At 39.2% G+C, this 11653-nt stretch overlaps 1 protein-coding gene across 5 annotated transcripts; it reads right to left on the bottom strand.

The window, feature by feature from the left end:
• Positions 1-744: 744 nt before the first annotated feature.
• ezh1 (enhancer of zeste 1 polycomb repressive complex 2 subunit) lies at positions 745-11653 on the bottom strand. 5 transcript variants are annotated; one of them, XM_079457759.1, is made up of 21 exons: positions 11527-11637; positions 10906-11197; positions 9690-9833; positions 9418-9543; positions 8570-8692; positions 8011-8128; positions 7422-7613; positions 6725-6827; positions 5826-5989; positions 5476-5567; positions 5233-5392; positions 4652-4833; positions 4071-4162; positions 3967-3995; positions 3646-3771; positions 2734-2912; positions 2546-2641; positions 2365-2446; positions 2190-2270; positions 2013-2097; positions 745-1905 (listed from the first exon to the last, which is right to left on the bottom strand). In XM_079457759.1, exons 3-21 carry the CDS (start codon positions 9822-9824, stop codon positions 1845-1847), a joined length of 2226 nt encoding a protein of 741 aa, XP_079313885.1. In that variant the 5' UTR covers positions 9825-9833; positions 10906-11197; positions 11527-11637; the 3' UTR covers positions 745-1844. The 5 variants fall into 5 exon arrangements, 4 of the variants coding, with proteins under 4 accessions (XP_079313885.1, XP_079313887.1, XP_079313884.1 ...); XM_079457761.1 differs by lacking the exon at positions 11527-11637 and adding an exon at positions 9919-9990 and having other exon boundaries at positions 10906-11183; XR_013786737.1 differs by lacking the exon at positions 11527-11637 and having other exon boundaries at positions 2400-2446; positions 10906-11183.

The raw sequence follows: 11653 nt of genomic DNA, 5'->3' as shown, positions 1-11653 counted from the left end.
GCCTATTATTTCTTTGCATATTAATGAACATTTTGGAATATGAGATAAATTCATGTCTTTGACTCAACATAAAAACTCTATTGCAAGTCTGCAAAATGTAGTACATGATACAAAACATTTAGTTCTTGCTTCAAAGGCTAGCTATTTTGTCAGACAATTGGCCAGTGCCACCAAAATAGAAAGTGTTTTTAGCATCGAGCAATACTTATCAAAATGTTAAGATTCTTTTTCACAATGGCAGTCATGTGAAAATTGTTGTTGTATACAAATTTCATTTATGCTCTACTTTATGACTTTTTACTGCAATATACAGAAAATGTTACAAAGCTTGCAGTACAGTAGTTAAAGATTCACTGGGAATAATCAGTGCTGTAGTACCCAGAAAAAAGATTTATAACAAATTTAACCTGAAAAATTTGCTTTTTTTACGGAATATGTTTTATACATGTTACAGTAAACGACATGACATCCATGAAAATCTCCTTGAGTGGCGTAACCACCCCGTCTTCACAAGAATCAGCTAATCAGTTTTGATCAACAAGCTATATGCTTTTAGTTATTGTGCATATTGTTGAGAATTGTACATACCCTTTTGCACACACGTGCCTAAACACATGCAATTTGTCTAAATCAACAACTCAAGTCTGATGTAAACAAGAAACTATCAGTTCAGAGACCCCCAAAAAAAGTCTTGTTCGAGAAATGAGCCAAAGCGATTGAGATTTTTTTTTACATTTTTTCTTTAGTTCTTTATTGTACATAAATTGGTACAGATGCCAGTGGAACCAATTTGTTAGACCCATTTTGTACAACCAGTCTAAAAAAGCCGGCTAAGCAATGTCCTGTAGGACATTCTCTAGCACACATTCAGTTTGTCGGTTTATATGGTTACTTGTTTTATTACTACTAAAAAACATTGTTTGACCTTTAACAGTTGAAGCAGAAATTAAGATGAACTGCCTTAGTGCTTTTAGCTAAACTCTAACACAAGCTGGCTTTCTGCAATACAGCAAGATAGATAGATGATAGATCGATAGATGATAGATCGATAGATGATAGATCGATAGATGATAGATCGATAGATAGGTAGATGACAGGTAGGTAGGTAGATGACAGGTAGGTGATAGGTAGATGATAGGTAGGTAGATGATAGGTAGATAGGTAGATGACCGGTAGGTAGGTAGATGACAGGTAGGTAGGTAGATGGATAGATAGATAGATAGATAGATAGATAGATTTTACATTAAATGACACCAAGTTGCAAATGAGTTTACAGAATACTGTGCAGGAAGTGAAACTGTTTTGACTTCTACAAGTGTGAATCTACAAAATATTGCTTGATTATTTACAAAACAGAATATTTGTACCAAGAAAAACAACAACAGTCAGGCGTGAAGCATTTAGTTTGCCGTTACAGTATATATTGAGTATACATAGGTTATAACTTTTTACTGTTTGTGATATTTTTAAAGTGGACAGAGGAACCCCAAAATTATATCTGTCTCAGGAACATCCTGTGGTATCTGCCTTTTAGTGCAAATGTTAATTTGAAAATGTAAGGATACCACCTTTTGTTTTCACAAAAAAATTTGAACGCTTGTCCAGACAATTCAGTCACGTCGCATGTTGCATCAAGGTAGAGACATCGACCTTTGACTGCATCGTCAAATGACTGTGCGATGTCATACGAACAACAAAATAACTTCCAGTGGGCATTTATTTAGCCCAGATGGTAGAAAACCATTAACATGTTCTTTCATGTTCTTCCACTCACCGAAGTGCAAACATTGTTGGTAGGCAAGAAATGTTAGCAGGCAGATGCAGTAGAGACAAGCATGTGTACACTACTGTATGTCAATATCTCTCTCAATGCCCACATACTTCAATGCATCCGCTTGACTGTACCTTAAAGATTAAAATAAATCACTTAATTGTTACTCTCATTAAAATACATACTTTGCCTAGTATTCAATTCTGATACAACAGTTTTACTGAAACAAAACATATCCTACCTGTAATCAAAAAACAGCTCCTCCCCGCATCGTATGGCTCGCTTGGCAAAGATTCCGATGCGATGATCTCCATTAACCATGACAACTGAAACAACCATTAGCATACCAATATCAAATGTGCTGAATATCAGCCGAGTGTTATTTTGGGCTTTTCTCGTGTGAATGATTTAACTGTACCTTTCGCATAACAGTTGGGGTTTACAGAGTGATTGGCAAACCGTATTTTATTCCCTTTACGTGTGGCATCCACTACAAAGTCTGTAATGAATCACAAATACATATTACATATCAAATTCAAACGGAGACCTAAAGCATATTCAACAAAATCCAAATACGGAAATGGTCTCGATACCATTATTCAAGTTGAACAGAAAGCTGGACATGTACTTGTCATAGATTCTCCCTCTTCTGTCTGCCTCATCCTGGGAAATAAGCTACATAGAGACACAATGGATGAATCAGATCACCAAGAATGTAACTGTTAAAATCACACATCATTAAATGCTCATCACATGTTTGTGATTTCCACATACCTCTCCACAGTATTCAGAGATGAACTCGTTCTTCTGGACTGACTCTCTGATAAATGTACCCCAACCAGCAACATCAGATGGGGCCAGGAGCAGATGCTGGCAAACAGGTCAAAGTTTATCGGTGCTTCAAGGTATAGATTTTTTAGTATGCAAGTTCCATTTATATGGAGATATCACATAGTTAATACCTTCTTGAGGCCTCTCTGGATGCTGCAGTTCTTGCAGGAGACCTGTTTGCTGTCCCAATGGTCTGCCGTCCCACAGGTCATGCAGAGGTCAGGGTCACACTCCCGCACAGCTAGGTAACACGGACACTGCTTGGTGTTACACTGAGTCTTACAGCGACAGCCGGGAAACCGATTCTGACCTACAACCACAACAAAAAGCAGATTGAAGTTTGAGTGACACCTCAAAGACAAACAATAACATACAGCTACTGTATGGTTGTGCTGGTCAGTTGTCGCTATGTTGGTGCTGCATAATGAAAAAAGCCACATTGTTTTACTTTTTACATGAGTAAACCTTCTAAAAATACTGGGATACATTTATGAAACTTTGTTTCAATCGGAACAGAATAGACACAGCAGCTCCAAGTAGAGACTGGGTTTTCTTTGCATCGATGCCCTCTAGTGGTAAAGAGATGTTGTACCTTTACAATTGAGAAATGACACAATGTTATTTACAGCCGCAGAAAAAATTAAGAGACTATTCCAAATGTTCATTTAATCAGCATTTCTAGATGTGCTGTGTCCATTTCAGTCCAGTGTCTGTTGAAATTGAACAAAATCAAACCTCAGGCGTGACAAAGTCATCCAACAGCAACGTGAAAGACTGACAGCATGACAAGACACACGAAAACTGTGATAAAAATCAAGGTTATCACATAGAACTATTTTTTTATAACTTCGCCTAAGTACATATACAAATATTACTGTTTTAAAATATTACTGCTCAAAAGTGAATATTTCTTTGCAGTATTTGAGATCTGCAAAAATAAAGAGCATCTTACGAAACAGAAAACGACTTAAATACAAAAACAAAAGTCTGTGTCTATGTGCATGCACATGTATTTGTGTAATGTTCATCTGTGTTGAACTCACACTCATGATCACACTGACAGAACTTCTCGCAAAAATTCTGGGTCATCACACAGGGACAGGAACTGTCACACGGGTGCTCAGGGTGGTCACATGGCTGATAATTGTACACCTGACTGGATGAATTGTCTACAATGCAAACAAAAAGACAGCTTGATGAAAAGGGTTGCATCTCTTAACACCGTCAGTTTTCTGAGAAATTATTACATGGCTTGAATGACAGACAGATTATTTCACATATTTCATTAGTGTCCTTTTCATAGTGTCATTAAAACCTGAAAATCTTGATATGTATTCTTGATCCAGTTTGGTAGAATTTCTTACCTTTCTTTAACTGTATCTTTGCCCATAATCTAAAAAGGAAAATAACCATAAATCAGTTCTAGTGTTATAGTGTGTTAACATTGGGTGGTGGGAAAGAATCTTGCCTGTGCTTTCTTTTCTTCTTCTGTGGCGATGTCCCGCCATCCTCCAGAGGAACACGGAGAATCAATAGCTCTTTCACCGCAAACTTGTATACCTGACGCAATCGCACACACATGGATACATTACACACATGAGATGAAGCATTGCAAGACGTCACACCCCAAAGCACGCTACATCCGAATCCCTCAATGAAACATTTAATAAATGGTTAATTGGCGTTAGTCAGAACTTTGAAACCCATCTGGGTCGTAACTGCTCATTATCCTGTTGATCTTTGCCAAATGAGCACACACACACACTTACATGTGCGCACGTGAAAACACACAATCAAAACAACGTTCTTCTAGAAAAAGATTTGGCTCATTCTCTAAATGCAAGAAAAACACACAATTTGAGGTAATGACATTTCCAGTTAGCCAAACCACAGACTTTCTGGGAAAACACACAAGAACACACGCTGATACATTTCAACACAGAGGTTTTGTTGTCTTAGCTTTTGAACTTTCTCAACAGCTCCACATACAGAAACACTGTTTTTTTGTTTGATTTTAAATCTATAGTCATTGTGTACAGTTGTTTGTACCTCCCTGCATGTCTTGGTTCCAATGAGTCGTGCAATAGAGCAGAAGTTATTGAAATATGTGCCATGAAGGACTCTGAACAGAGACTCCTCCGCTCCGCTCCACTGGGGAGGCGACTCAGACTCCTTTGGTCCTTCCTCGCTTGGTTTCAGTTTGGTGGGGCTTGGACATCTAGAGTTTCCCTCTGACACACACAAAATGGCTGGTTTACATTCACACATTGGGTCAGTCTGACAGTGTATCATAAGTCTTGTTCTAAATAATTGACCAGATTTGAACATTTCCTAAAGACGATTAAGGGATGCTTGCCAGTGCAAAGCTGATGCTAAAATATTATGTGAGTGATTTATCTTTAGTCCAATACAGACAAACAATCTGTTTCTAATATTATTTCTTGCGCACAATTCCAGCTGCTTTTATTACAAAGCAGTTTTTGGCAGGAGAAAGGAATGTCTGTGAGTTTCATCTGTATTATCTCAGTCTGGATCAACTGACGTTGACCTGTTACGGTAAGATGTTGTCTAGATGCAGACATTATGTATGTTTTTGCATGTCTTGTTCACAATAGTATGTGTGTATGTACCTGAGGAGCTGGTGGTCTCTTGGTCGCTGTCTCCTTTTCCCACCTCACCTGACCCTGAGGGTATGGGGCCACTTGAACTTGAGGCGCGGGGCTGTCGGCGCTTACGACGAGGCCTTTGAGACCTCTGTGTGTTTTGGTCAGCAAACTCTTTCGCCCCTTTCTGTGATGGAAAAGTGAGTGAGAGAAAAATGTGTGGTGAAGATTTCATAATACATAAGCATTTACCTGCAGTTAAAGCCTTACCTGAAGGAGAAAGCAATCCAGTCCACAGGGTTCTGTCTCTATTCTGATCTCTTTATTTTTCCTCTTATATACATTGGGAGATGCATGGAATGCTGTACACACAGAATACAATTTTGCCAGTTACAAAATTTACTGTAGGTATGACCCATAATGCTGGTATTAAAGGGATACGCCACCAAAAAAATTAACTTCTGTCATGAATTTCTCACTCTCTAATTGTTCCAAATCTGTATAAATTTCCTTTTGAAAAAATCTTTGGGTGGAGTACACTGTACATCATTTGCATTCAAAGAAAGGACAACACAACACACTCTAATATAATGAAATGGCAAAAACATATAAATTCTCACGGTGAAGAAAACAGTCGTATTTGAAGCAGCGGTGACAGAAAAGTGTGTGAAAAGAGTGCAGACTTTGCTCCCTCTGAACGGATTTGGCAAACGGTCCGTCCATGTTGGGAGTGCAGAGAGGAGGCAACTTCACTGTTTTAGAGGGCTCCAGAAGATCCTTGTACCTGCAGGAAATAAAGATAAAAAACAATATTACAAATAACATTATTACTTGTTATTAATGAATGAATGTTTTATTGTTACACTTTTAAAACTGACCAGCAGTGCAGGATGTGGACATTTTAGATTCTTTGTTTTAACACTATAAACTGTTTTACACACATAACAGAGCATTAAATTCAAGTTATCACGCTGAATAACTCATATTTCCCCCCGCCAGCGGAAAAGATATTAAATAAGCACAGCTGGTGGAATGCACAATAATGACATGAAACAGTAAACAGTTGAATGATAATACTGTGACGGCTCTTTGTTTCCACTGCTGCCGCAGCTGCACTCCCACTGACAGCAGCTTCCCATCAAACTTCATTTACAGGCACCACATAATCTTTCTTCCAACACAAGTGGAAGAATATGTGTCGTCTTTGCAGTTGCATAATCTTTATGAATAAAGACTTAAGTTGTGGAAAGCTGTGTTTCACGGTGTATGCAGAGAGTACTGTTTGAAATAAAGTTTGAATGAACAGATAAGCTTATGTTGTAGTATCTCTATCTCCCTATATATGTTTAAAATCAACGTGTTTCGTTAATAAAGAGCTTATGTGTTATTAAGCACACACACACTTATGTTGAGCAAAGGTGCTCATGTCGTGGTCCTCTCTCTCTCACAAGGTCTCTACCAATAAAAAATAATAATATAAAGTTACAAAAGAGAACAGATGTCTCTTCACAGGCCTTACTTTTTCTTGAGCTCCTCCACTGTGCCTTTGTAGGGAAACGTAGATGCAATAGCTGTGAAAATCTTGTCGTGGGGAATCGTTTTATTGGTGGTAAGTTCTCTTCCTGGTGATGGAAAAACCAGAGACAGAATCATAACAGAACTGTCCTGAATTTTACATTTAAAACAATATTTAATTTGAATAGTAAACGTTAACCCAAGCATAAAAAATAATGTTGTTAGTTTTTCTGCATAACGAAAGTAAAAATAATTAATTAAATGTTGTGTCCATGTGAACAGCCGTTCTCAAGATCCAGAAAAGACGCCAATATCATAGACAGCCATTTGAATTGACATAACAAATTCCTTGCGTTGTGTTCCATAGAGGTAACTGCATGCAGGTTTGGAATGACATTATGGTGAGTAATATCAACTTTCTTTTTTCATTGAATTAGCCCTTTAAACAGGTGATAGTGTATTGTGAGGTTAGGTAAGAGTGTGCTGTAACTGGATACTGGCCTTAAACAAACTGAACGAGCGAACAGGTTTAGCCAGACCTCACTGAAAACATACTGTACACACTGATGAACACATGTGAGCTCCATGCTTCAAATAGTACAGCACCAATGATTCTATTGTAGATTTTTGAAAATGAACTAATCCAGACTTTTCTTGGTATGTGGTGTCAATTCTAGGAGCCCACAACGTCCTCCACTTACCTTTAGCAGCGCTCCTGTTCCTCTCCAAGAAGCTCACTTTAGACTCATCTGGACTTTCTGCTGGACTTTTCTGCATCCCTCTCTCCTCCTTGTCCTCTTCTCTACTCTCCTCTTCCTCCTCCTCTGGGTCTGAGTATTGACTCAGTGCATCCACCAGCTCTTTGAAGATCTCGTCATTTATGAAGCCCCCCTCTGTCATCAGAGTATAAGACAATGGGTAACACTACCCATCTAAACCTTTACAAACACAGTTTATTTATATTACAACAAGAATGACACAATGTACAAAAAGTTAAATGGTTAAGTAATACATAGAATTAGCTGTGTTTGAGGCTTGAGGATCAATAAATCAGTTCACATCTATTCCATTATTAGTTTAGATTATCACTCAAAAACTGAATTTCTAATGTGCCATTTATCATGCATGCAGCATGACAATGTTTCAGTATAACAACTAAAGGTTATATTAGTTTGAAAGACATGTCTCTATTTAGTGAAAGAGATAAAACTACAGTATAATCATATTAAAACAACAATAGCAAATATATCAATACAGACCATTTGTAATTACGAGAGAGGAGCCACTCACCTTTGTCCCCATGAACCCCATCATAATTATCAATGAGTTCCTCCAGGAAAGCCTCATCCTGTTCTAACACCTCATCTCCCATGTAGGGAATATTATGCAGAAATGTCTCATCTTCCACCTCAGAAAGAAAAAGATGATGACAATGAGACAGAGAGAACTAGAGAGGGGGGTGTGTTTCATAAATGCTTTGCTCTGCTTCCATTTATGTTCATGCTTCCGTTAAACGACAGATTAGTGCACACTAATGTTTGTGGGTGGATTTTTTTCAAAATCATATCTATATTTATGTCTGTAAGTAAGTGTGGGCATTTAAACATGCACATCCTCCACTTGCGAGATGATTTCAAAAACACATGCTCGGAGCTGTCAGAACATATGAGTCCACTGCTGCAGGGTGACCTACTTTCAAAATGACCAGTGTCAAAAAATGACATTGATATCACTTTTCATCCCTAGCTTTCTCTCTCTCACGGTCCATACACAGGCTGCTAATGGTCATGATGAGTGCTTTTCGTGTGTGTAAATGTGTGTGTGTGCACTATTTGTCTCTATCCAGTACCATGAAGTTCTGCTGCAAAGGGGACCAGGAGTACATGAATGGTATCCCAGCAACAGTTGTCAAGGGACGCATGGCAACTGCCTGGTTCGGAAAAGACGGAAAGCCAAACTCCACCATGCACAACTGTTATTGGACAGAAGAGGAAAGACAGGAAAACAGAGTCTGTGTGTTATTTAAAATTATTAGAGCACAGAAGTCCCATCTAGTGATTGACTAACTTCAACTGCTATTCATTTTATATTAATGATACTAATTGTATGTCTTATAGGCTTAACATTGAATTTGTTGTCATATCATTTTATTATATATTATATCTGGTGTATTGTTTTCCAGTTCTGGTGAATTCAGCATCCAACTGTGCTGGTATGTTGAGGACTCTCTGTATTCCACAGAGATCACGGCTCTGCTGTGCGCACAGGCACTTTTACTGTGTATATCACAGAAACATTATTAAGCGGTTGCATGGCAATCATACAAATATGAAGGAAAAATGCTTGCATTTCCTCCGAGTCTGCTGCAATATTTGCCCCGTCTAATTAATTAGAGGTTAACTGTGCCACAGTCAGTCCATTACTAACATCATTAGATGGATCTAAACGCTTGTCAGATAAAATATGATAAAGTGGGGCACCTGAACTGAGTCCCTGCTGGTATTTTGTTCGAATAAATTAGGTTGGGGAAATAGCTCGGTAAAGCTGACTACGTATTGATCCAGCTCAAAAATCAGCTAGGAGGGACAGAATTGTGCTGAATTAATACAGTCAGTCACAATAAAGCTATCACTGTCCCGATGATTGACACCTGTTAGTGGTAAACATTCCCCACCCTACTCCATTTCCCACTCTTGCCTTTTTGCTGGGCAGAAAGTCACTGGGGGTGGACAGAGGGATGGACTGGATTCTGAGCTTAGACCATTCCTCATTCAACAGCTCCGTTCTTCCTTCAATCTTATGCCGATTAGACAGGAACAGAGCCTGTGAGAAACACAGAGATGCCCATGAAGAGTGAATTACGAACTTAGAATGGTATTAAATGATGTTAAGTGAATAAGGAAAGCAAATCTCTAAAATGGGTATGGTGGGAGTATAAAAGAATTAGACAAAAGCAAAAGACCTTCTACCTGAACTCTCTCAGCTTTGCGGAAGCGTTTTAACTGTCTTAACCTCATGTACTCAGACTTCACTCTCTTCTTCCATTCCAGCAGACTGGGGGGCTTTGCAGCGCAGGGCCGGGGACTTGACACCTCCTCCATCATCACTCTCCCCTGGGAACAGAACACTGAATCAATATTTACATATGAAATACTGAGAAATATAGAGCATGTTAGGAGGAACACAACCGTTTATTACGGGATCAAGTGTAGGCCAAGTCACATAGTGGCGGAGGTGGACTTGGTTTGTTTCACTGAAATACTCTATAATCTATAAAAGGAAAAAGACAACGGCATGGGGCATTACATGGTTTATAAAACGTATTAACATCAACCATTGCATCTTCATGTGAAATCTAAAACATTGCCATGAATGTGATTAGTTACGATAGATGTGACTCATTCTCATTCTCATTCTCTCTCTCTCTCTCTCTCTCTCTCTCTCTCTCACACACACACACACACACACACACACACACACACACACACCTATAAATCGCATGACTCAAACTTTATCATTCACTAGTGGTGACTTCACAAAGGACTGACCGCCCCCTGCAGTTCACAAAAAAGAACTAACATTCCGCATTAAAGCACATTTAAAGGTCTCTTTAATCCATTTGAAGAACTGGATGGAATTTGTTAAAATACACTTTATAAAATCTGCTCTTTTAACAAAAGAATGGTAACGTTGACAGTTAACGGGGGTTACGCAAAGCACACAAGTGACACTGTGGTAGGAAAAACGCGCCCCTCTCAAGCACACACACACACACACACACACACACACAGAGAGAGAGAGTGGAAGTGGGCGTGTCTCTATCGCGTATCACCACGGTGCGGATAAGTGCGTAGTACACTTTTCACCATTTCATAACCATCCAATGCAGTTTTCTCGAACTTTCGATAAACTGCAAGAAAATATCAATGATTATTTTGGCAAGACAAGCGTACAGCTAAAAAAAACCCCACCTATCAACAACCGCTGGAAACATGGGGCGCGAGCGAAGGCGTTTAATGATACGCTAAGCTTCAACAGCACATCATGCTGAAAATACTCGCGCGAGATGCCAGTCGTTAAGACACCGTGAAGGGAACCGAAGTAAACCACACTAGCCGAGACGATATACGTGTCATATGCACGCACATGCTCTCTATCGACCGTGGCTGTCGCGGTTTTAAATACCTTAAGAGTCCCTGCTCCGTCCTTTAAATCCAAGCGAATCGGGTTGAGCTGGAAGTGCGCAGCTAAGAAGCCCAAATCGTCCTGTAATAAGAACGGTGTCCTGGCTACAGAGCCCCTGCGGATATCGGTGCCGGAGTGTTGGTGTTGACGGATGCGAGGATTCCTCGGTCGTCCGTAAGCATGTCGAGATTGTAGTAGTACAGTTACGAGCTGCGCACTTGGTTGGCACGGTCAACGCAGAGAGTGACGTCTTTATTATGAACATACTCCAGTTCTCTGGCTGGACCACAGGCTAGCGCACGAGGAAAAATAATTATCTGAATAATTAATAGCCTAAATGCTAACATATGCTTGGCTCTAACGCTGAAGAAAGCAGGGAAATAGTAACAAATAATAATAATAATAGTTGAAAGAATCAATATGCAATATAAATGGTCGTATTATTATTCATATTATGCTTCGGTGTGATCGAGTTCCACACCAATAAGTTTTAGTATCCTGCACGTAAAAATGATATTGGTTTATTACAGCTTTATCATTTCTATTTTCATTTATAATTAGAATTACATTAGAAATTGTTGAAGTACGTTATGCAGTTTAAATTACAGACGCGATACGTACACGTAGATATATGGATTATTAGAAGTCTCTGTGCAGAGGCTTTGATGGCCCAATGCTGGTGTTGCGCTGTTCCCTTGAGATCCGCAGCACATAACGAGCCAACGCCGAGAGAGTGACATTGCACTTC

Source organism: Barbatula barbatula, assembly GCF_947034865.1.
Source record: "Barbatula barbatula genome assembly, chromosome: 5".
NCBI classification, from domain to species: Eukaryota; Metazoa; Chordata; class Actinopteri; order Cypriniformes; family Nemacheilidae; genus Barbatula; species Barbatula barbatula.
Note: the sequence above shows the minus strand (reverse complement) of the source record. Positions and strands in the feature narration are given on the sequence as shown.